This window comes from Grammomys surdaster, unplaced genomic scaffold, assembly GCF_004785775.1.
Source record: "Grammomys surdaster isolate TR1022 unplaced genomic scaffold, NIH_TR_1.0 124253, whole genome shotgun sequence".
NCBI classification, from domain to species: domain Eukaryota; kingdom Metazoa; phylum Chordata; class Mammalia; order Rodentia; family Muridae; genus Grammomys; species Grammomys surdaster.
Genome location: NW_021619309.1, coordinates 295,196 through 318,510, shown reverse-complemented (window position 1 = coordinate 318,510; position 23,315 = coordinate 295,196). Strand labels below are relative to the sequence as shown.

General features: G+C 36.5%; 2 protein-coding genes across 4 annotated transcripts; both read right to left on the bottom strand.

Moving 5' to 3' along the window:
* Positions 1-337: 337 nt before the first annotated feature.
* Snrpn (small nuclear ribonucleoprotein polypeptide N) lies at positions 338-7,568 on the bottom strand. The gene is made up of 7 exons (XM_028784552.1): positions 7,456-7,568; positions 6,295-6,446; positions 5,655-5,766; positions 2,885-3,037; positions 2,134-2,272; positions 598-723; positions 338-502 (listed from the first exon to the last, which is right to left on the bottom strand). Exons 1-7 carry the CDS (start codon positions 7,456-7,458, stop codon positions 465-467), a joined length of 723 nt encoding a protein of 240 aa, XP_028640385.1. The 5' UTR covers positions 7,459-7,568; the 3' UTR covers positions 338-464.
* On the bottom strand, positions 7,490-22,198 carry Snurf (SNRPN upstream reading frame). 3 transcript variants are annotated; one of them, XM_028784553.1, is made up of 5 exons: positions 21,400-21,497; positions 20,658-20,726; positions 17,669-17,764; positions 13,898-14,046; positions 7,490-7,601 (listed from the first exon to the last, which is right to left on the bottom strand). In XM_028784553.1, the coding sequence occupies exons 2-4, from the start codon at positions 20,708-20,710 to the stop codon at positions 13,941-13,943; spliced, it is 255 nt and encodes an 84-aa protein (XP_028640386.1). In that variant the 5' UTR covers positions 20,711-20,726; positions 21,400-21,497; the 3' UTR covers positions 7,490-7,601; positions 13,898-13,940. The 3 variants fall into 3 exon arrangements, with proteins under 3 accessions (XP_028640386.1, XP_028640387.1, XP_028640388.1); XM_028784554.1 differs by lacking the exon at positions 21,400-21,497 and adding an exon at positions 21,161-21,223; XM_028784555.1 differs by lacking the exons at positions 20,658-20,726; positions 21,400-21,497 and adding an exon at positions 22,088-22,198.
* Positions 22,199-23,315: the final 1,117 nt, after the last annotated feature.

Below are 23,315 nucleotides of genomic sequence, written 5' to 3'. Positions count from 1 at the left end.
AACAGTGCCATAATTGATGTGAATTTAAATATCTAATTATTAAATATCTCCACACACCTTTAAGCACGACACATTGTGAATCTTAGCAAATCGACCTTGATTTTTTTCTTTTCTGTAAGGTTTCAAACCAATGCATGAAGTGAATGTCAGAGTCAGGAAACTATTTCTACCATCTTAACCTAAGAAGCTAACTTGAGCAAACTTCATGTTTGTGTTTACACATGTCTGTGTTTACTTAATATAAATTTAATTTAGTTATCTTTAACAATAATTTTACCACCAAACCACAATTGGTTTCACTCTAGCTTTAACAAAATCAGACAAAGAAAAACCCCAGTTGAATTGCTCTATGTATTTATTATCTATAATTAATGCAGTAAGAGGGGTCAAAAAGCTTGCAGGCTACACAATTTCACAAGAAGCATTGTAGGGAAAGAGAAGGGCTGAGATTTATCAACTGTATCTTAGGGTCTTGGTGGGCGCATTCCTGGGGGAGGTGGGCCTAGAAAGGAAAAAAAAAGTCCATTAATATTATGAAGAGTATATTAAAACTAAAGGACCCGGATGTCATTCCCAGGTCGTAACATAACCACTAACCTCTAATTCCTGGTGGAGGGGGTCTCATTCCTGGAGGGGGCATGCCTATAGGTGTCCCTCGAGCAGGGGGAAGGCCGATTGGTGGGCCCATGGGTGGTCTCATACCAGGTGGAGGAGCCATAATGCCTGAAATTTTGACAAAAAATAGTAAACACTTCATGTTAGCTCAGTAAAGCTGTTACAATTTATCACAAAACAGTGATTAAAGAAATGAGCCAACACTGAGAATGAGAAATGAAGGTCATTTACAAATATGTTAACGAAGCATAAAACCATATATGATCGATAAAAGTAACATGGCTTAGAGGAGTAAGCATTATCTGACTTGGTTTAATTTCCTCTCCTTGAGATGGAATCAGTCAGACCGCTCCTTAGATGTCCAGGAATCTGAAACTAGATTGGCCACAAATATAGGAGACAACAAAATATTATTGCTCTGCTAAAGGAATGTAGCACTGATGACATTCTGCCATACTGACAGATCCTTGACTTGTGATGCCATCATCAGAGAAGCTTCCTTCAATAGATGAAAACAAATACAGAGACCCACATGCAGACAAGGTGCACAGAAAGACCTAGGATTGATTACTTGGCCTAAATCCTCAGGAAACCCTACTGAAGAGGAGGAAAGAGACTAGAGGAGTCTGTAAAGATGGATGACACCATGGAAACAGGGATTTCTAGCAAGAAGATTAATGAACATGTATTATTATACCAAGCTTGCACTTGTCTAAGTAATACTGGGTCCCTATACGGAAAGTGGAAGTGAACATAATCTCCCATCCTACCCATTAAACTAACCACTTTAAAATCCCAATGGATATATCAACCTACCTCAAGAGAAGTCCATGCCTATCAGTAGATGACAAACAAAACTATCTCTATAGGATATTTGGAGTTTGTCTCATAATCTTTTGTCTGAATACCTACTAATTTTTACCATTGCCTCAAGTACTACATTTCCTGATTTTATGGGCTTCCTATGTGTGAAAGTGAATGCATCTTAGTATGTTGTGTTTTGTGTGTGTGTGGGGAGATTCTTTAGCTCATGTTTATGTTTGTTTTGGCCTAATCTGGTTTGCATTCTAATTGAGAGTAAGGAAAATGTGCCAATTTAGGTGAATGGAGAAGTAGGGAGGAAAAATCTTCATCCGAATATATTTAGAAAGATAATTATTTTCACCAGGCAATGGTGGTGCACACCTTTAATCGCAGCACTCAGGTGGCAGAGATAGACATTTTTCCGTGAGTTTAAAGCCAAGCCTTATATACAGATAGTTCCTGGACAGTCAGAGTTATACAGAAAACCTGTCTCCAAAAAAACCAAAAAACCAAATAATAAAAACAAAAAACACATCCATTTTCAATTGATAAGTAATAAATTAAAGTAGTCCTGAAATTCAATGTCTCCTAAATTCTTAGCAAGCCAATGAGATGATGCCTTATTTCATCTAAATCACGGTATTTAGATATTTCCTCAAGATTATAGAATCACTTAAGAAGACAAATCATTATTATTTATCATAAAGTCCTTACCTGGAGGTGGAGTTGCTCTGCCTACGGGTGGAGGTGGTGTTCCCCGTCCTGGTGGATACTGAGTTGGGGCTCCTGCAATGCTAGCAGTAGCAGCTACAGCAGCAGCTGCAACAGTGCCTCTTCCCTGTGGGGTCATGACCTGAAGTTATGTCAAGACAAAAGGTGAGTGAGGTCTCTTTCTCCAAAAGAAGAAAATTAATAGTAAATATGTTCTAGTATAAATTGCTGTGTCTTGTACTTATCTTATTCTATTTCTTAATGAAGAATAAATCCAGGGACTTATGCATAATAAGTAAATACTCCTGCAGAGCTACTGAGCCAGTAGTCTGGAACTTTTGTTTTGTTTGTGGGTTTATGTTTTGTCGGTAGGTTGTTCTTTTGTTGTTTGTTCTTTCTTTGAGACAATGGTCTTTCCATCTAGTATTCCCAGCTATGCTAGAATTCCTTGAGATCTAACTGCCTCAGCCTTCAGAATCCTGATAGCAAAGCCATGCACTACTCCATCTGGCTTTAGTTTTATGTTTTTAAATCTTAGCATATTAACATTTTCTAAGTTTGTGATTTTTTTCAATCTAGCATATATAACTGAATCTTATTTTTTAACTTAATTGAGTCTCTTCCTTTTACACAGTTGAATATCAGATCTTTTTAGAACATATACAATTTAAATAATATATATATCTTCATGTTTCTGCATTTCATCATTGCCAGGCTCTACTCATCAATAGAAAATTTTATTTCTGATTCATACCTGCTGGGATGGGCCTCCAACTCCTCGGACAGGGCCTGCTAATCCAGCAGGTGCTTGGGGAATAGGTACACCTGCTGGTACCCCTCTGCCAGCTGCTCTTCCAACCCCAGGGCCACCTGCAGCGCCAGCAAGTGGTACACGAGCAATGCCAGTCTAAAACAAAAATGTATAACTTACACAATAGGTCCAATTTGCTCAAAACCAATTTTATTGAAAGGCAAATTCTGTAACTCATCTTTACAACCCACCTAGCTCCAACTGCTTTATATAGAAATGAATAAGTGATAGGAAAATATAACAAATACTCGTCAACATCCTTCAGATTTTGAAAATATACAGAGACCTTGTAATATAGCATAAACATAAACAGGTCAAATCCTGAACAACTTCTTCCCAATAAAATTTCATTTATACTTCTGTCCTTCATAGATTTGTATTCACTTTACCTTCTAATAGAAGTAGCATGTTGCTATCAAGAGTAAAAATACATGCCCTTTCTTAATATACCAGAAAAAATAAAGTATACAAGTACAAGGCTAAACATTAGTGCTTTCATAAAGTAACATGCAAATGTAAGTGGGAGTTCAGTTTGTCCAATGATTGGACAAACTATATTATGTGTTTGATAATTATTGACAGTCATTCCCCAAAACTGTGAAAACAGAGTTATGTGAAGATAAAAAGAGAGAAGTCAATTCCATACCATAACTTAGAGAGTATCCAGTATGTAGGTATAATCATAAATAACTCCTTAATTCCTAAAGATATAGCTGAACCAAGTACTGGTATTAAGTACTAGATATAATTTCTTTTTTTTTTTACAGATTTTTCTGCTAAAACATTTTGATATTTTATGATTATAATTTTGCAAGCATTTATTGCTTTAAATGATAGAAAGAAATGGCTGGAATCTTTGAGAATAATTCAAAATATAAAACTCTTTTACTTTAGAAAGCCATTGAGGCTTAGTACATTTTGTTTGAACTGATAATAAAATTAATGTTCTACTATGAAAACAATAATGAGCTTTAAAGCAGAATAAATTGGATAAAGAAAAATGTTACTAATGTTTTTTCCAGAATTAACCCTTAGAGATTGTAAATAAAATTCCAACAAATATGCAAGGCATTTAAAGCCAAGACACTGTTTCTATTCTTAAAACATTGTATTTAATTTAATTTTCTTTATTTACATTTCAAATAGTATCCCCTTTCCAAGTGTACCCCAGAAACCCCTTATCCCAGCCCCCTCCCCTTTTTCTATGAGAATATTTCCCAACCCACCCACCCACTCCGGCCTCCCTGCCGTTGAATTCCCCTACACTGGGGCATTGAGCCTTCATAGGACCAAAAGCATGTCCTCCCATTGATGCCCAACAAGGCCATCCTCTGCTATATATGCAGCTAGAGCAATGGAATTTAATGAAAATGAAGGCACATCATACCAAAACTTATGGGACACAATGAAATAGGTGTTAAGAGGAAAATTCATAGCTCTAAATGCCTCCAAAAGGAACCTTGAGAGAGCATACACTACCAGCTTGACAGCACACCTGAAAGCTCTAGAACAAGAAAAAAAAAAAAAGCAACTATACCCAAAAGGAGTATATGGCAGGCAATAACCAAACTCAGGGCTCAAATCAACCAAGTAGAAACAAAAAGAACTATACAAAGAATCAACAAAACCAGGAGCTGGTTCTTTGAGAAAATCAACAGGATAGATAAAGCCTTAGCCAGACTAACCAGAGGGCACAGAGACAGTATCCAAATTTAAAAAAAAAAAATCAGAACTGAAAAGGGAGACATAAATACTGAAACTGGGGAAATTTAAAAAAATCATCAGATCCTACAACAAAAGCCTATACTCTACAAAACTGGAAAATCTGGATAAAATAGACAATTTTCTAGACAGATACCAGATACCAAATTTAAATGAGGATCAGATAAACCCGTCTCATAACCCCTAAAGAAACGGCAGCAGTCATTAAAAGTCTCCCCACCAAAAAAAGCCCAGGAACAGATAGTTTTAGTGCAGAATTCTATCAGTCCTTCAAGGAAGACCTAAAACCAATTTTCTTTATTCTATTCCACAAAGTAGAAACAGAAGGAACACTACCTAATTTGTTCTATGAAGCCACAACTACTCTCATACTTAAACCACACAAAGACCCAACAAAGAGAACTTCAGAACAATTTCCCTTACAAACACTGATGAAAAAATACTCAATAAAATTCTAGAGAACCGAAACCAAGAACACATCAAAATGATCATTCACCATGATGAATTAGGCTTCATCCTAGGGATGCAGGAACGGTTCAATATTCGGAAATCCATCAATGTAATCCACTACATAAACAACTTCAAACAAGAAAACAATATAATCACTTCATTAATGCTGAAAAGGCATTTGACAAAATTCAACATCCCTTCATGGTAAAAGTCTTGGAAAGATCAGGAATTCAAGGCCCAAATATAGTAAAAGCAATATACAGCAAACCAGTAGCCAACATCAATCTAAATGGAGAGAAACCGAAGCAATTCCATTAAAATCAGGGACTAGACAAGGCTACCCACTCTCTCCCTATCTGTTCAATATAGTACTTGGAACTTCTAGCTAGAGCAAATACTAGATATTTTATTGTGTTCCTCTACTGTATACTGATAAGACATTTGAATAACAAAATGTCCTCCACATTATAGATCAACCCTCTTTTTATAAATTAAAAATTAAAGTCAAAACCATGCATGTCCTGTCCTACATCTTCCTTACATCTTTAGGAGGTGGACCCTCCACAGTCATGGAAACCAGGTTCTCCCCACGTAGTAAGACCAAACCCAAAACCCTTTTTTCTTCACGTTCTGGCTGTTTTGCATTCTTTGGCCTATAAATCAGAAGTAAATAAACATTAGTGAAATCATTTTGTGATTCTTATCAAATATTTCATTTAAAATTCAACGCAAAATTTCTCATGTAAATGATTTATTTGCCTGTTTAGTCTGAAGACTTAGTCATGTAAAAAATAGTAAAATTATTTTCCTGTGAATGCTTGCTGAATATTATAAAAATATGCAAAATGACGTTCTTTTGCAAAATTTTGATAGATTATATAACAAGACCTATTTAAATAGGCATAACTGAAGCCTCAATTATAATAAAATGATAAATGTATAAAAAATTATAACCAAATAATATTGACATCAGATTTTTATTTTTGCCAGTCTGATATGCATGCAATGGCAATAATGCAATGTAAGGATATGACTGAACCCTGAAAAAGGGCTAACAGGTAAGATAGAAAAATTGACACATCAAAGTGTCTATCTTCACTATAGTCACTCTATGCAATATTACTTTAGCTCAAATCTTCCCTCTATCTATCTTCCACATCCATTACCCAAAACAGACTTACTTGATCTTCCTGAACTCATCACAATCACAGAGAATCAAATTCATATGCTTGTCGAAAGCCTTAAATGTGCCAATGAAGATTCTTCCATCTTGCAGGATACATCTCATTCTATAGTCAATATGCTGCAGCATCTTGCTACTCTTACCCACAGTCTGCCAATTTTAAGAAATCAATGGTAAGTATATTTGTAGCCCAGTTTTCTAACATTGGCTTATTCATTACCTACATAACCATGTTATTTCATGTTTCTTTTTCAAATATTTTCTAATTACTGAAATATCAAATTGAATTAGGATCACTAAATATCTTGACACTTCTCAGAACCTTAAAGTATTATCTTATCTAGCAGGATTAAGAGAATTTACTCATAAATTGAAATCCTTTCAACTTAGTTCTCCCTCAGAGTTGCTATTTCAATGTTCAAGTTTTCCTTCTACAAGATTACATAAACTTCTAACAGTACCTGGTCCTCTCAATTTTTTTTGTAAACATAGAAAATTACCTTAAAAAGCTATGAATAGCAACTCAATGAACTTACAGTGCTCCATGAGCACACCAAAGGCATCCAGATCCATCAGATCCACATCACTCTTATTAAAAATTGTTAAATAGGATCAGGGTTACAAGAGTGATACTGGACTTCATACACACAGGATGACCATGAGCCCCTATTCTTTCTGCCTCCAACACCAAAATGCTGGTTTTAGGCATGAGTCACAATAGTTAAATCTGAGAATAGCATCTTTTCTTTTGTAAATCTGTGTCCTTGGCTTTCAGAATCACAGTAATCTATAGGACAACCTCTCTTTATCCATCTGTATTTCTTCTATGATATTTAAATCAAAAGCTGTTCTTTCCCAGTAGTCTGTGTTTATGATCTTCAATTTGACAAGAGAGTCATCTATCTATAACTTGGTCCCTTAAAAGATTTAGTCATTGAATAAAAATTACATAAGGCATGCATTCCATGTTACTCTTTCCAAAGCTTTTGACCACCCTATATAGGATAGGAATAGGTTAAGCAGTAGAATGAGCATCCTTCTCTATGTAGGAATCCTTATTTCTAGTATTTTTCACTTAAAAAAACTCCATACTTTGAGAAACTATGATGTGGGGTCATTAAATCGGCTATCTAACCTTTTTCTTAAATATACAACTTACCATGATTGCTGTTCCACAATAGCCGTTGTCAACACTAAATTTTCAAGATCCTTAATACTTGGGAGAGGGCTATAAATAAAGGTTGGATGCAGGCTATTAACACACAATGTAAGCTTGACCAAAGTTTCACAAGCAGTGGATGGGTCCTGCAGAGGAAAACATACTTCATTTGTACTTCAATTCATGGTTTTAAAAAAAATTCAGCAATTTTCAAACAGTATAACTTCATAAATATCCGTGTTCTCTCTCATGTCCGTCCAACAATGAACAGTTCCAGTCCTCCATTTTAACACTACTGTCACCCACCATACCTATGAAACCAATTGTCCATCAGTTTTGGAAAGGTTCCTGGGTATGTTTCTGGATACATTTATAGGCCAGATAGCAATGCTGCCTTCCTTTGTTTATAACATGTGATCACAATATATATTATAAGCTAGAGAAATCTACCTGTCTCTGGCACTCAGTAGTGCTTTCACAGATGTCAACTACAATTCACAGCATGTAATTATGTTTTATTCTGTGTGTATGGTCGGCACACATCTTTGTATCATGCATGTGCCTGGTGCTCAAGGTAAAAAAAAAAAAAGATATCATCAAATCCCTTAGAACTTACAGGTTCTAAATCCGTTAGAAGTTACAGGTAGTTGTGAGCCTCCATGTGAGTGGTAGAAACCAAAAGGGAGTCTTCTACAGAATCCACTGAGACATCTCAAAACATTATTACCAGGTATTTATACAAGTGCTTATAAAATTAGATCCTCTTGCTTGGAAGGAAAGCACTTATTCTGACCATCTTCATATTAAATACTTATTTTTATAATATTAAAATCATTTTTAAAACACTATATTTCAAAAACACCCATTTTTCAGTTACCAAAATTTATCACTATCTCATTTACTCCTCAGTTCAAAATCTACTTTTGCCCCCTCTTAAGATCACGAAGAATAAACCTCCTCCATGAACCAGTGAGTGTGTCATTGAATTGCACAAACTATAGAAGCTGAAAACTGACATATGGTTACAATAAAAGCATACATAACGCTGAGGAACAATTCAGTGGTTGTATGGCAGGAACAGTTTTACAGAAAGTGAGAACTTTTTCAGTATCAAAAGAGTAAATGTAAATAGCAATGAAGGCCTGGAAATATAGCCCTTTGTTAGAGACTGACTGCATGTTAAAGCATAAAATTTTCACAAGTATTTGTTCATATTTACTTCCGCCTAGCATAGAATTTAATGCTTTTCTTTAGCCTCCTATGTATTAGGATTACAAGGGCACTCTGCCCATATTTAATCAAAAGTTTAAATGAGAATGTGAAGTTAAGATGTGAGAGTACAAGTTCTTGATTTTTTTAGAGGAATGGTGTATTATTAAAAAGCCCAATCTAGCCTTAAATCTACTATTAATCTATTTTATTTCAGTTCCTACACTGCTCTATTAATATTAGCCTTGAATTTGTAATCGTTACATAATCCTGAATAGCTTGACTACAAGAAGTTAACCAATTATTGATTTAAAATAAAATCACATCCTGTCTTGTACTCCCCCTCATATCCCTATGGCTCTGGATATGTAAGACAAATAAAGCCTTTCTTTCCTCATCTCACCAAAAAAATTAACCAACAACAAGAAAAACTTGTATGTTTAAATGCCTATAAGAACTTGGAAGAGGTAAGGCAGGATAGGATGATGTCTAGAAATTCAATGCTAGCCTGGAATACATAGGAAAACTTCTGAATATTTCCAAACAAGACAAACAGAGAAGCTGCCACACAAGATAGCTTAGTTACATGTATCAAAACAAATGTTTAAGACCAGAATTCTTCATATTATGTTTTGGGGAATTTGAAGAATATTTGTATGTATAAAACTATCACATTTAAAGCTCCTCACATTTTGCTAGGAGGTGGTGGCAAATATCTTTAATCTCAACATGAAGGAGGAGGTCGAAGTGGGAGGATCTCTATGAGTTCAAGGCCATCCTGGTATACACAGCAAGTTCCAAGGCAGCAAAGGTTACATAGAGAAATCCTATCTCAACAACAAAAACAAAAATAAATAAATAAATAAAATCTACATGTCCCTGAATTGCTAGGATTAAAGGTATTTGCTACTAGGCCTAGCTGTGTCAAACTCTCAAAACTACTTTTCTTACTCTGAAGTTTATGTAGCTGTTAGTCTATGATGAATACTTTTAACTCTTCTGATAGCTTTTCTTTCCTATCTTCAATTATCCCAATTAATTCACCTAACAAATTTTTAATTTTGGCACATACTTCAACAAACAAAGGCTAGCAAGCTGTCCTTCAACGTAGCATGATATTTCTTTGGCCCTGGCTGTTCTGAAAGTCAAAGAAGTAAACCTGGCTGGCCTCACAGAGATCTGACTGCCTCTCCTCCTTTGTGCTGACACTAATGGAAAGCATCACCAAACTCAGCATGATCTTACTATTTCATATCATTAATCAGCCACAATGTTTAGAACTACCAGTGTTCTCCAAGTGAAGTAAAGCTCATGAATAATGATGTGTGTGTGTGTGTGTGTGTGTGTGTGTATGAATGCCTCTAATCCAAAGTGTTATTAAAAATTTATTAGCTGTACAGTGATGGCATACACCTTATTCCAAACACTCAGGAGACAGACAGACTTGAATTTAAAACCAGCCTACTCTTCAGAGAAAATCCCAAGAGAAGCAGGGCTATATAAAAAAAAATTACAGTATACATACATACATACAGTATACATAATATATAGAGGTGTATGTATGTGTGTATGTGTATGTACGTATATGTATATGTGTGTATATATAAAACATATGTTTTATATATACACACATATACATATATACATATAGGAAGAGAGAGAGAAAGAGATTAAGAGAGAAAGAGTGGAGGGAGAGTTTGTTAACCACAAGATATAAGGGAATATAAGATAAGAATGGCTCAACTTGGAAAGTACCTGCCTGCAAATATAAGACCTGGGATTAGGATGCCTAGAAGCCAATATAAATTGTTGGGCAGGTATGGCAGCATACTCAAATTATCAAAAAAATATAAGGCACAATTCAAACTCCTCCTGTGAAGTTATTATTACTCTAATATCAAAACCAAGCATAGACACACAAATTAAACAGTACAGACCAAAATCTATAATAAACATGTGAACCATATACCTGCAAATACATGCAAATCAAATACAAACACATATCAAAAACATAACTCAATGCAATAAAGCTTGTGTTTATCATAAAGCTATAGGTTTGGTTTAGCATACGCATATCAATGAACCTAATAAATCTCATATGTAGAGATAGACAAGTCACATGACCATTTCAAAATACATAGAAAATTCAATATTGCCTCATGAATATATAAAAAATATTGTAAAGAACAAACTTTCACAAAACAATGGTTATAACAATTTTACAATGAAATCTATACTTAAATAGAGAAAATCTCAAAGCAATCCCAATAAATGAGAACCAAGACAGGGTTGCCCACTATCTTCTTTTTATTCAACATAATTAAGATAAGATAGTAAAACAGAAATAAGGAGAAACAAAGGAGAAATAAACAAAAACAAAGAAGTCAATGATAACTGATTATACATGTTGCATTACTGTAGAATATATTCCAATGTTTACACCAAAAAACTTAGAGTTAATCATTTTTGCAAACTTTTAGTACCCAAAACCGATATACAGATGACATTAGCCATCTATGACACCATCAAACACACTAAGAAATCTGGAAACCTGGTTGAAAATTAATGTAATATGGCCCCACATAAGGATCCTCTTTTCAAGATTGTCAAATATGATTCTATTTGCTCAGGAGTTTATAACAATAACTTATATGTATGTACTCCAGTTCCAGGATAATCAATGATCTTTTCTGGTATTCATGGGCACTAAATGCATATAGTATTTATACAAACACGCAGGTAAAACACTTGTATACATTTAAAAAGTGAGAACAATCCAGTTAGTAATAGGCTTTAGATACTACCTTAGTTCTCAAAAGAAACAGAAATAATTTAAAAAAAACTTTTAAGTGTTTAGCAGGCCTGGCAAGATGACTCAGAAGTTTAACAGCACTGGCTGCTGTTCCAGAGGTCCTAAATTCAATTCCCAGCAATGCCATGGTAGCTCACAACAATCTATGAGATCTGGTGCCCTCCTCTGGCCTGCAGGGATACATGCAAGCAGGACACTGTATATAAAATAAATGGTGTGGTGGGATAGCACTTTGGATTTCATTATGCTTCTGTCACAACTGCTAAGAGAAAACAACAGGCAAATTTTGTGTATGGAAGGGTCATTCAGTGCTGTCAGAGTACAAACTACAGAAGACATGCCAAATAGGATTGAATTTCCCATTAAATCTCTATACAAGTATATAAACCTTATTGACCCTGATATTCCACGCTAGGATATATATGTGTATACTGTATCCAACTATACTCACTTGTTTAACCATGTTAATTACATACAGCTTGTTGGCATAGATGTTATGGGAATAGCCAACAGCTTTCTAATTTAATTGTATATTTTTAATTGGTTAATTCTTTTATTAGCTTTCTGAGACAGTCTCTCTACATAGCATTCTCTACACAGCCTGAAGCCTGGAGCTTCCATAGATCTACCTGCCTCTGCCTCCTGATTGGTGAAATAAAAGGCAGGAGTCACCTAGCTTACTTGATACAGTTTTAAAAACTGAAAACAGGAAGAGAGTTGCTCAGTGTTTATGAGATGCTACTATGCTTTTACAGAGGACCCTAGAGTGCAGTTCTCCTAAAACACAAGTTCTCCTAAAACATGCTCTACACTACACCTCTAATGCAGGGGATTGTGATATCATCTCAGGCTACTGCAGATTCCTGTAAAAATAGGTAATATTTACTTTTTAAAGTACTAAAATAGATTAAGTTAATGCATGGCATACAGATGAAGAAAATACAGGCACTATAGAGGAAGCTGCAACTATTACTGTTAAACTGGCATAGCATAAAATGACTGCCTTCTAAAAACATTATACCCATATATTAGTTCATTTCTCACCTCATATCGGAAGCTTCTCTCTGCAATAGATGGTGCTTTACAGCAACTTGCAATTAACCAAAGTGTAGAAAATAAGTGAAGTGGAGGGCTCAGTCATAAATTATATCACAACACTACCAATCGAGTCTAAGAAGCCATCACAGAATGGGTAGAAAAATTATGAGCCATACAATAGAAGACATCTGGAAAATACTGTCTTCTTGATATGGCAAAGTTATTATACCTATGAACTATCACAGTAAGCGAGCATGGATACCTCCACAAAACTTAGCCAATCAATAGCCCAACATGGGTGGGGTGGACTTATGAGGCTCCCTCCTTACATTAAATTAGAGGTCAGCCAAGATCATATAATGAGATCCTGCCTGAATAAAAACATTGAACCTGTAAAAAAATTACACTGGTATAGTAGTATACATATATAATTTCAACATTTAAGTCATAGAAGCAGAAAGATAAGAAATCCAGGCTTTCTTGGCCAAAATGTGAAACAGAGTCTCATTTTGCAGTGTTTTGTAACTCACTACATAAATTCAAACTGCCATGCTGTTGTTGAGATCATCTTGGGTACCAGTGACACCTATAGCAAGAGCAATATTTATAAATGACAGACATCTGTTAAAATTATTTCACAGCATGTCCAAGAAAGCCTTGAACTCTGTGAGTACTGAATGTCCACAGTGGACAGACATACAGGTATCACACCATACACATAATATTTCTCAATTAAATACACATAATATGTCTCAATTAAATAAATTAATTGGTGTAAAAGAAACAGATTGGCAAAAGAAAACCACTACACTGTAAAAAAAAAGCACTACATTGTAAAATATAATATAAAGTAAATCTAAATCAATAAGTGTTATAATAACATTATAGGTGGTATTTTTATTACATGATATGCTGATTTAAAAATAATTATGGTTTAATACCTTCTGTAGAATATCATACCTACTGAATTATAATTAAAATAACTATTTCAGTATATTCATAAACAGAACAATTTCTTGAAAGTAATAAAAGCTCATACAATACTATGTAAAATAATAACAGAAAAAATAATCTCACAAGTGGTAATTATATAAATTCACTAATGAATGCATTTTTTGTAAAGTAGAAAAAAAAGAATCAATGAAAATGAAATTTCCTTAATGCATTCCAATATAGGATATGGAAACACGACAGGAAAGGGCAGATGCATTAAGATCATAACTATATAGGTCTCAATGTTATTTAATATATTTTACAAAATTTGTGTGTGCCTCATGCTGGGTTACATATATCTTTTTTAAAAAAGTAATTGTATCAATTAAACTCTAGATACCTTACTCTTTCTTTTTACTTTTTTTTCTTAATTTTAGAATTAAATCTAACCTGTTTTCCTTGACTTCCACCAATTTGAAGTTCCAATACTGCTTTAACCACCTCTTGGTGTCTCAGCTAAGAATGCCTGTCTCAGTTCTGCCTGGAAATCCACCACAGGAACGTGCTGTTGCTGAGAACGTCGAGGGTACAACTGACACCTACAGCAAGAATACAATATTTTTAAATGATGGAAGACATGTATCTATGTAGATAGCAATCAACAGGAAAATATAAGCACCTTTACTCTAAAAGAGCCTCCTTTTAAAAAGTCTAACATGGTTTAAAATATTGTCATTTAGGTATGAACATAACACTAAACAATTTGGTAGTATAGAGACCAAACAGGAATTTCTGCCAACAAGAATGAATAAACAACTACTAGATATCTGTTCACTACAGGGATGTATCGTAATAACTAAAAATCCAAGAGTCCTCATTATAGAAATGATCAATACCAGATTTTCCAGTTACATTATATGAAAACAATAATTTCAAATCTGTGATAGGCAAGGGTTTAAATGATTTACAAATCATTAATGAGGGGATTTCTACCAGACACTACCTAAAACACTTATACTCAATAGGAAGAGAGGCAAAAGGGAAAATTAGACCATTTCTAATTAACTTTCATTCTCCATCCCACCAGGTAGCATGTAAACATAATAAAGAGATCTGAGGAAAGCGATTTTTGTCTTCCTTGACATCAAAGTGCTCAGCTTGGTCATATATGCCTGTAATTCTAATATACAGGAAGGATAGACAAATAGATTGGCACAAGTTCATGGTAATTTACAGTTATATAAAGAGCTACAAACTACATTAAATTAGATAATAACACTCTACTGGTGGCTCGTGGCACATGCCCTGAATGCCAGCACTTGGGAGGCAGATGCAGGCAGATCTCTATGAGTTCAAGAATAGACTGGTCTACAGAGCTAGTTTCAAGACAGAGCTACATGGTGAAACAATGTCAGGAACACTGCATCTCACCCCCAAGAAAAAGAAAAAGAAACAAAAGAGAGAAAAGTGGGGGGGAAGCTGTATCAAAAAAGCATTATCAAAATAAACAGGCATTAAAATGTCACAAATTAGTAATCTCAGCACCTAGACTGTAGATACAATAGAATTAGTAAAAGGCCAGCTTCTGCTGCAACAAAAAACTTTTTCTTTTCTAAGATTTATGCATTTTATATATGTGAGTACATTATTGGTCTCTTAAGATACACCAGGAAGAGGGCATCAGATCCCATTATAAATGGTTTTGAGACACCACATGGTTGCTCTGAATTGAACTCTGGACCTTTGCAAGAGCTGTCAGTGCTCTTAGCTTGTCAGTGCTTTCAAAGTATATACATACACAAACAATCATGCACACACAACCACATACACTCACTCACAAACACACACACACACACATATTAAAATAATGATGGGTTAGACAAATGATTTAGCACTTAAGAAAATAAACCTTTAAAAAAATATGACCATATATTTGACACCTAAGAAAAGCCAAGCTCATTGCAACAAATGAAGAGATTTTATTTAGTCATGTATGTTATTGCTCTATAGAATAAAATTTTAGAAAAACACAATAGCCATTTCCTTTCACCAAACTATAATGCAAGTACTCAGAAGGCAGAGACAATTGGATTGCCATAAGTTTGAAGTAATCTGGTCTACAGAGTGAATTTTAATACAGCCAGGGATAACTGGTGAAACCTCCAAAAGACAGGAAAAAAATCAGAAGGAAGAAATGAGCAAACAAATACCAAGAGAGTTGCATTCTAGTAACATATAATCTATGATTCTGATGTAGCTAAGGCAAAATTGCTTTGATTACCAGTTCAAGGCCCATCTAATACCTTACTCCTCAAATGAGAAAAACTCAAGGGATCCTTCCTCACTAGCAAGATGGTTGTTGAAAGTTTATACACAACTTGTGGGCGTCAATTCTCCTAGTTTTAGAAATCATTCTTACCGAGGTAGAGTGGTACTCGCCTTTAATCCCAGAAGCAGGAGGCTATCAGTGAGTCTGAGTCCAGTCTGGTCTATATAATGAGTTCCAGGACAGACAGAGCTACATAGTGAGATCCTGTCTTAATATATCATTTTAATCATGTCTTTTAACTGTATTTTATTTTTAAGATTGCTTTGGAAGGAGTATTATATAAATAATATATATAATATATATAAATATCATATATGATATTTTATTATCTTTAGTGTATTAAACTTTTTTTTTTTTTTGGTTTTTCAAGACAGGGTTTCTCTGTGTAGCCCGGGCTGTCCTGGAACTCACTCTGTAGACCAGGCTGGCCTCGAACTCAGAAATCCACCTACCTCTGCCTCCCAAGTGCTGGGATTAAAGGCATGCGCAACCACCGCCCGGCTTGTATTAAACTATTTTAGTACTGTGTGTGTGGCACAAGATTTTGCCTATTGTCTACAATTTTGGGGAAAAAAATGTCCTTTAGTATAAAGGATGTGAAACAAACAATAATAAATAGCTGCAATGTCTGCTCCAAAATGCATAAGCAAATGTCAAGTAGTCTAGTAAGAAATAACTACTGTTAAAGCACTCATACTGTGCATTCTATAAAATAAAGTCATTATACAAATGTACCAATGTAAAGGTAGCAAAGAAAGATATGGAGAACCAAAATTTTTCTCCTTATACACCCTTACAAACACAAATGTGAATGCCATGAAAAGGCCCTGAAATGAGAACAATTTGAGATTATCTCTAGGAAAAAAAGGAGGCCTGGCGGGGGTGGCACACACCTTTAATCCCAGCACTTGGGAGGCAGAGACAGGCGGATCTCTGAGTTCGAGGCCAGCCTGGTCTACAGAGTGAGTTCCAGGAAAGCCCGGGCTACACAGAGAAACCCTGTCTCGAGAAACCAAAAAAAAAAGAAAAAAAGAAAAAAAGGAGAATGAGCTTATAATAGTTTTGAGACTCAATAAATTGGTTTATACATCAGTAATCAGTATATTTTAAAGATGTTTAAGTTAAAGATCAAGATTCATTTATGTGTGTACATATGTATATTGAAAGAATTGATGAAAATATTTTTTTTTAATTTTTAGCTAAGATATAATATTCAATGAATCTAACTATAGCCAGGCATGGTAGTGCACATACGCAATACCAGCACTTGGGATGTGGAGAAGTTTCAAGTGTCAAGAGGATACTCTGATTTGTGATAAAAAATCAAGGTCAGCATTGGATATCCATCTCAAAACTAATAATAAGCTTCATTATAAGTAAGGACCAAATGTGTACATTAATGTCCCACCAATGCAGGAAAAGCATCTACAAGAATGCAAAATGAATAGCATAACATAGATATTCATACTGTGAATAAATAATTCTAACGGTAAAAATCCCTTACACATGCAAAAATAAAAATAGAATACTTTGATAAAATGTATGAAGCTTTAAGTTTAATTCAAGTACCACAAAATAAATGGGAAAGATGAAGGAAGCAACATTCATGTAATTGAAATGTTAGGAAAAAGTCACATTATACTAAATAGCATATAAGAAGTCAGGTGTGTTGGTGCATGCTTTTAATTCTAGCACTCCTAAGGTGGAGGCAGGTAAATATTTCAACCAGGCATGGCTGAAATGATAAAAGCTGACTTATGTTAAAATAACAAAATTAAGAATTTAATTATTTTGTCACGTCTTTTATTTTAGATATTCAATTAATGTCATTGTAATCTCTTTTTTGTATGATACTTTTCTGTTATTTGGTTCTTAACTCAGAATTCACATACTCTCGGTTGTTCAGTGAGGCTGTCCTTCTACGTTTGACCTGGACCTCGACCTCTGGCACGTGCTGTTCAGTAGTTCTTCTCAAGTGTAAGCGATCCCTGAAAGAGAAAAAAATTAACAAATTCATTAATTGATAAAAAATTATTTAAATGCATTATGAAAATTTAAGAGATCTTGTCTAGGAAGCAGGAAGCCCTGAGCTCAATTACCAGCTCTGTGTAAATAAGAGGTTGTAGTACATACCTTTAATCTCAGCACTGCTAAGATAAAGACAGGGTACCCTAAATTAAAAGTTCAAGGATACACTGAGCTACCTAACAAATTTGGGATCAGTCTAGGCTAAATGAGTACTTACATTGAAACATAAATATAGGATTGATAAAATGGTTCAGTAGGCTAAGATTGCCCTCCATGAATACAAACCAGACAATCTGAAACTGATCCCTGGACCCTTGAAAAGGTGGAGAATTATGTTTACTTCTAGATCTGCCATACATGGACACTTCCTCTTCCTACCACAACAAACACACAATAAAAACAAAATAAAAGTTTGAAGGAAAAAATAAAGCCTTCACTTAGAATAGTGGATATTAAAAGGTACTCATAATAAAACTCAAAGCAGGTAAAATTATAACAAAGTGTGCCTATTTCTAGTACTTAAAGGCAAAAGCAGGAACAAAGGCAAAATAAGGCAGATCTTTCTAAGTTCAAAACCAGTCTGCTCTTTTTCGTCATTTATTTATTTATTTATTTATTTATTTATTTATTAATACTCCAGATTTTATTCCACCCCTCACTGTTCCACATTCCATACCTTCTCAAAAAAACAAAAACAACAATCTAATGAACAACAACAACAAAAACCAACAGTCTGTTCTACATATACAAGTTGTAAGCCAACCAAGTCTAACATATGAAGCCTGTGTCAAACAATGGAGTGATCAAAATGAGATATACAAAATAAATACAAAATACAAAAATACAAAAATATTTTATACTTAAAAATATATTAAGATCTGTGTCTGGAGAGATGGCTCAGGGCTACACAGAGAAATCCTGTCTCAAAAAATAAAATAAAGAAAAGGCAAATGATCTGATTCAACTAATTAAAAAATGGTGGGTAATAATAACTCACTAATAGTAGCTGAGGCAAAAGATTATTTGAAATATTATGCTACTAGAGTCTAAAGTCTAACATATATACAATATTTCAAAGGCATGTTTTTGAAGTCTAACAACTGCATTGTGAAGATTACAAGTTTAAAGTTAACCTTGGCTAGAAGATCAGACTGTCATGTCAGAAATATAAACTTCCAAAACAATATTTATCGTCTAACATTTACCATTTTTAATGTTTACAACATACGACAACCATAAATACTACCTACCCATAAATGTGAAAGAAAACAAGATATTTTTTTCAAAAGCAATCACATAAAAAAAACATGAAAAAATGTTGAAATTATAAAGTCCACACAGGAGTATGTCACACCTATGGTTTCAAGGTCAAGATAAGGGAGAAGTGAAGGTGGAGCGGATCACCAGCTCCAGTGAGAATGAGATACATACCATGTCTGACATTAAAGCAAATTATGTCAGAATCCTGTTTTAAATTTGTGTCTTTGATAAAGAAGCATAAATTACAGTTATTTTGTTCAGTATTATTTCAAATTTAGAGTAGTTTCTATTTCAAAAATTGCAAAAAGTCATACATCAAGCATTCACAACCCTGTTTTTTTTTAATTTTTGTCTTCTCCTTAAGAAATTACAACTTATATTTTTAGCTGCCACAGAGAGAATAATTTTAAAAACATACATTAAAATATAATCTTAAGCATCATCAATAGGTCCTGACCTGGCTATATTGTTATTCTAAATTATTCTAAATTCTCACCCACCCATAATAGGGAATCACCTGCTCTGTCACATAGGAACAAGTCGCACATACCTCTAACCTCTATATTCTTTCTCCTCCAACCCCATCTTCCAATAGCAGACAGACGTCATGGAAAAATTCAACCCCTCCCCCCCCAACACAAACCCCTTCCATTATCAAAGATGTGGGAAGATAGGACCAAGCCTGTGAAAAGGAGCATGCGCAAACAAGTCTCCCTACTGCGTCACTGCAAAAAACGAAGGGTAAAGATATGCAGCTATAGCACCAGGTTAAGGAAATGGTTGTCATCCCCTTGATGCCAATACTACACAATTCCTCTGCTAATTCCCTTTTGACAATGAATGGAGAGGTAGGTGTCACTTCTACTGCATCTGGATCCTGTAGCGAGTGAACCAGTTCTCAGTAAGCTCAGTTCTCATGGTCCTTAAGAGAGGGTGTGGCTAATATTCCAACACCGCAGAACTGACAAGTGCTGTTAGCCTCCTTCGATTTGTCGCATAATGGGGGAAGGGGGGGTCTATTGCTCATATACGCCATGCTGCGCCTGCGCACTTCAGCACCTCTGCAGCAGCGGCCATCTTTACAGATCCTCACAATGCAGTTTGACATAGGAGATGACACCTTGAAATACCAGGATGACTTTGAACGATAAAATTCAGGACGCCATGGAAAAAAAATAAAATAAAAAAATACACTGTCTTATTACCTCTACCGAGTGGGTAAAAGCAAGTATGGCACAGAGTTTATACAGTAATCTCCACTGTGAAGGGTGGTTGAAAGTGACAAAATAAACAAAATGGAACACTGAGGCTTTCAGCCCTATCTTGTAAGCAGGGAACAATTGTACAAAAGGGAACATGAACAAAATATACTACCTGATTAGAAGAGAAGATCACAAGAAAAATGTCTTAAACTGAGGTCAGGGCATCCCCCACAGGTTCTTTCTCAACGACATCCCCCCCCCTCCAACATTGGTATACTCCGTACATGTACCTCTATAGACCCCACCCTTGAAGAGCCGGAAGTCGACTCACACTGCATTGCAGGGCTAAAAATGACACACCCTACTGCCTCAGTTCTACCAGAATTTGTACCTCCATCCACTCTCAGCGTTCCAAGATCCCATACCACAGTGATTCAGAAGCATTCTGGCCACCTGCAACCTGGACACACCATTATGAGTTATCTTCTAGCAGCACAACCACATGACCTTGAACTGGTTACAGAGGTTACAAATCACCCACAAGCCTCCAATTGCGCTTAGCTTCAAACAAAGCAGCCGTGCCACCATTTTAGAGCTCGACATTCTTGAAGCCACATGAAACAGCAACAGAGCTCCCACAACCCACCCACCCCCGCCCAAAGCCGCAACAGAGCTTCCCCAAACAGGAGCCTAGAGGCCACGGCAACACAAGGCTCCCGCTCCCACAACCCGGGGCTCATAGGCTGTGGCAACAGGGATCCCAACCCCCATAGCCCACAGGCTGCGGCAACAGAGCTCCAGCTTCCCCAACCAAGCCTGTAGAAACACAACACACACTCCCAGCACCCGCAGAGCACAGGCCGCGGCAACACAGCTCTCACCCCCATAACTCACGGGCTGCAGCAACAAAGCTCCCAGCCCCCATAGCTCACAGGCCACTGCAACAGAGCCCGAGCTTCCCCAACCAAGCCTGCAGAAACACAACACACTCTCAGCACCCCAAGAGCACAGGCCGCGGCAACAGAGCTCACACCTCCCTGTAACTCATGGCCTGCGGCAACAAAGCTCCCAGCCCCCATAGCCCACAGGCTGCGGCAACAGAGTGCCCGCTCCCCCCCCCACCCCAAGCTCACAGCTGCGGCAACAGAGCACCCAACCCCCATAGCCCACAGGTTGAGGCAACAGTGTTCCCACGCTCTGTATCCCACAGGCCGTGGCAACCAAGCTCCGGCTCCTTCCACCTCAGATGGAGATCCCACCCCACCCCCCAGCACAGAGGCTGCGGCAGCCCAATTCCCACGCCCAAAAGCACACAGGCTGCGGCAACAGAGCTCCTACCCCACCCCCATCCCCGCAGCCCACAGGCCGCGCAGTAACAGTTCCAAAATCCCCAAATCTACAGGTCGCCAGCAGCGGCACAGCACCATAGCTCCTACCCACCCCCACTCCCAGAGCCCACGGGCTGCGGCAATAGAGCTCTAGCCGACTGGATCCCACAAGCCACAGTAACAGTTCTAAAATCCCCGAATCTACAGGTCGCCACAACACAGCTCCGACTTCCAGGGGTCCAGAGGCCGCGCGACAAAAGACCTTCCACATCCCGGAGCCCACATGCTGCGGCAACACAGCTCCTACGTCCTGGATTCCAAAGTCACAACCTCAGACCACCATAATAAAGGCAATGTGTGACACCCAGATGCCCAAGGAGTCCGTCTTTCAGCTCCAATGGATTGCTCTCTGATTCTCAAAATTAAAAGTATCTGGGTCGTCAAAAACCTCACGAACCTTTCACTACTAGAAGAAGCCATTTGACCAACTGACCTTCCTCGCTCCATTGCGTTGCAAGTCACTCCTCAGAACCAAGCGTCTGGCATCTCCAGCTCCCTCTCCTTTCTGCGCCAGACTTGCCGCAATGGCTCAGGTTTATCACGCTGTTCCCTACGCATGCGTCCTAGGCAAAGCCTGCACATGCGCACATTTTTTGCCGCAATGCAGCGGTCAGTGTCCCTCTGACCGCAAAGTACTGTCAAAAGGCAGCAACCTGGTTTTAAGCATTCCTACTATGGAAATTTGTGCATGTATTTTCAAAAATAACTATCAATCTGAGCTAATAGATACAATTAACTATTTATAAATACATTTAAAAATAATTAAAATAATTCCGAAGTGGTTGCAATCACCATTGATCTAAACATGATTTTAAAATACACAGATATTTGCTTTATGGGAAGGGAGAGAAAGATTTGATCTCTAATATTATGAAGACTGTATCATGCTATGTAGCATGTCACAAAAAAAAATGATTTGCAAAGGAAAAATAAACATGAAGCCCAGCCAAATTGTCAAGTGCTTAAAATTCCGTACAGAAGAAAGTTATCCTGACTCCCAATTCTACATTCTTTTAATGTAGTGGTATTTGTATTTTCTTCCTCTGTGTAAGAACGTATGACTGGGGAGAAAAGTGTTTCTGCCAAATCATGGTGCAATTAAATTTTAATAGAAAGAGCATTCAGTTATGAAACCTCTTCTTTTATTGTTGTTGATTTTGGAGACATGGTTTAACTGTGTAGCTCTGGCTCTCCTGGAATTTTCCTTTTTTAACCAAACTGATGATGAATTCAAGAGACTCACTTACCTCTGCCTCCCCAGTCCTGGGATTAAAAGTGTAAGCCACCAGCAAAGTGGCCCTATGTAAAATAGAAACATATGAGAAATTCCCTGCCTCCTAAATTTTGTTACATTTGAACTATTAATAATATTGAATAATGGCTGGGGGAGGTAGAAAGTAGACACTATTTACTTACAAATATATAATCACATAGTAATCCAATCCAGTAATTCCAGCTCTGAGGAAGCTTATTCTAAGGAAGCAGTATTTTTTGCATACTCAAGACCAGTTTGAATTCAATGTGTGACTGTCTCAAAACCATTATGTAGATTGTGGATACCAATACAAGCATTTGTTTCTGTAACTTTTGACCTGTTAATTTCCTGTCTGCCCAGGTAAAAGCATTGTTTTGGTGTTAACTTAATATGCAGGCATTTGTAG

Bases quoted from the DNA above. Each gene is read 5' to 3' on its own strand.
- Snurf (XM_028784553.1), bottom strand. From the start codon at position 20,710: ATGCTTCTGAATCACTGTGGTATGGGATCTTGGAACGCTGAGAGTGGA. The intron at 17,765-20,657 runs GTACAAATTCTG...TTTCTCTTTCAG, and splicing joins AACGCTGAGAGTGGATGGAG to GGATCGCTTACACTTGAGAA. The intron at 14,047-17,668 runs GTATGTGAATTC...TTCTTGCTGTAG, and splicing joins GCCTCACTGAACAACCGAGA to GTGTCAGTTGTACCCTCGAC.
- Snrpn (XM_028784552.1), bottom strand. The intron at 3,038-5,654 runs GTAAGGAAGATG...TTTTTGTTTTAG, and splicing joins AGGGTCCACCTCCTAAAGAT to ACTGGCATTGCTCGTGTACC. The intron at 2,273-2,884 runs GTATGAATCAGA...ACATAACTTCAG, and splicing joins TTGGAGGCCCATCCCAGCAG to GTCATGACCCCACAGGGAAG.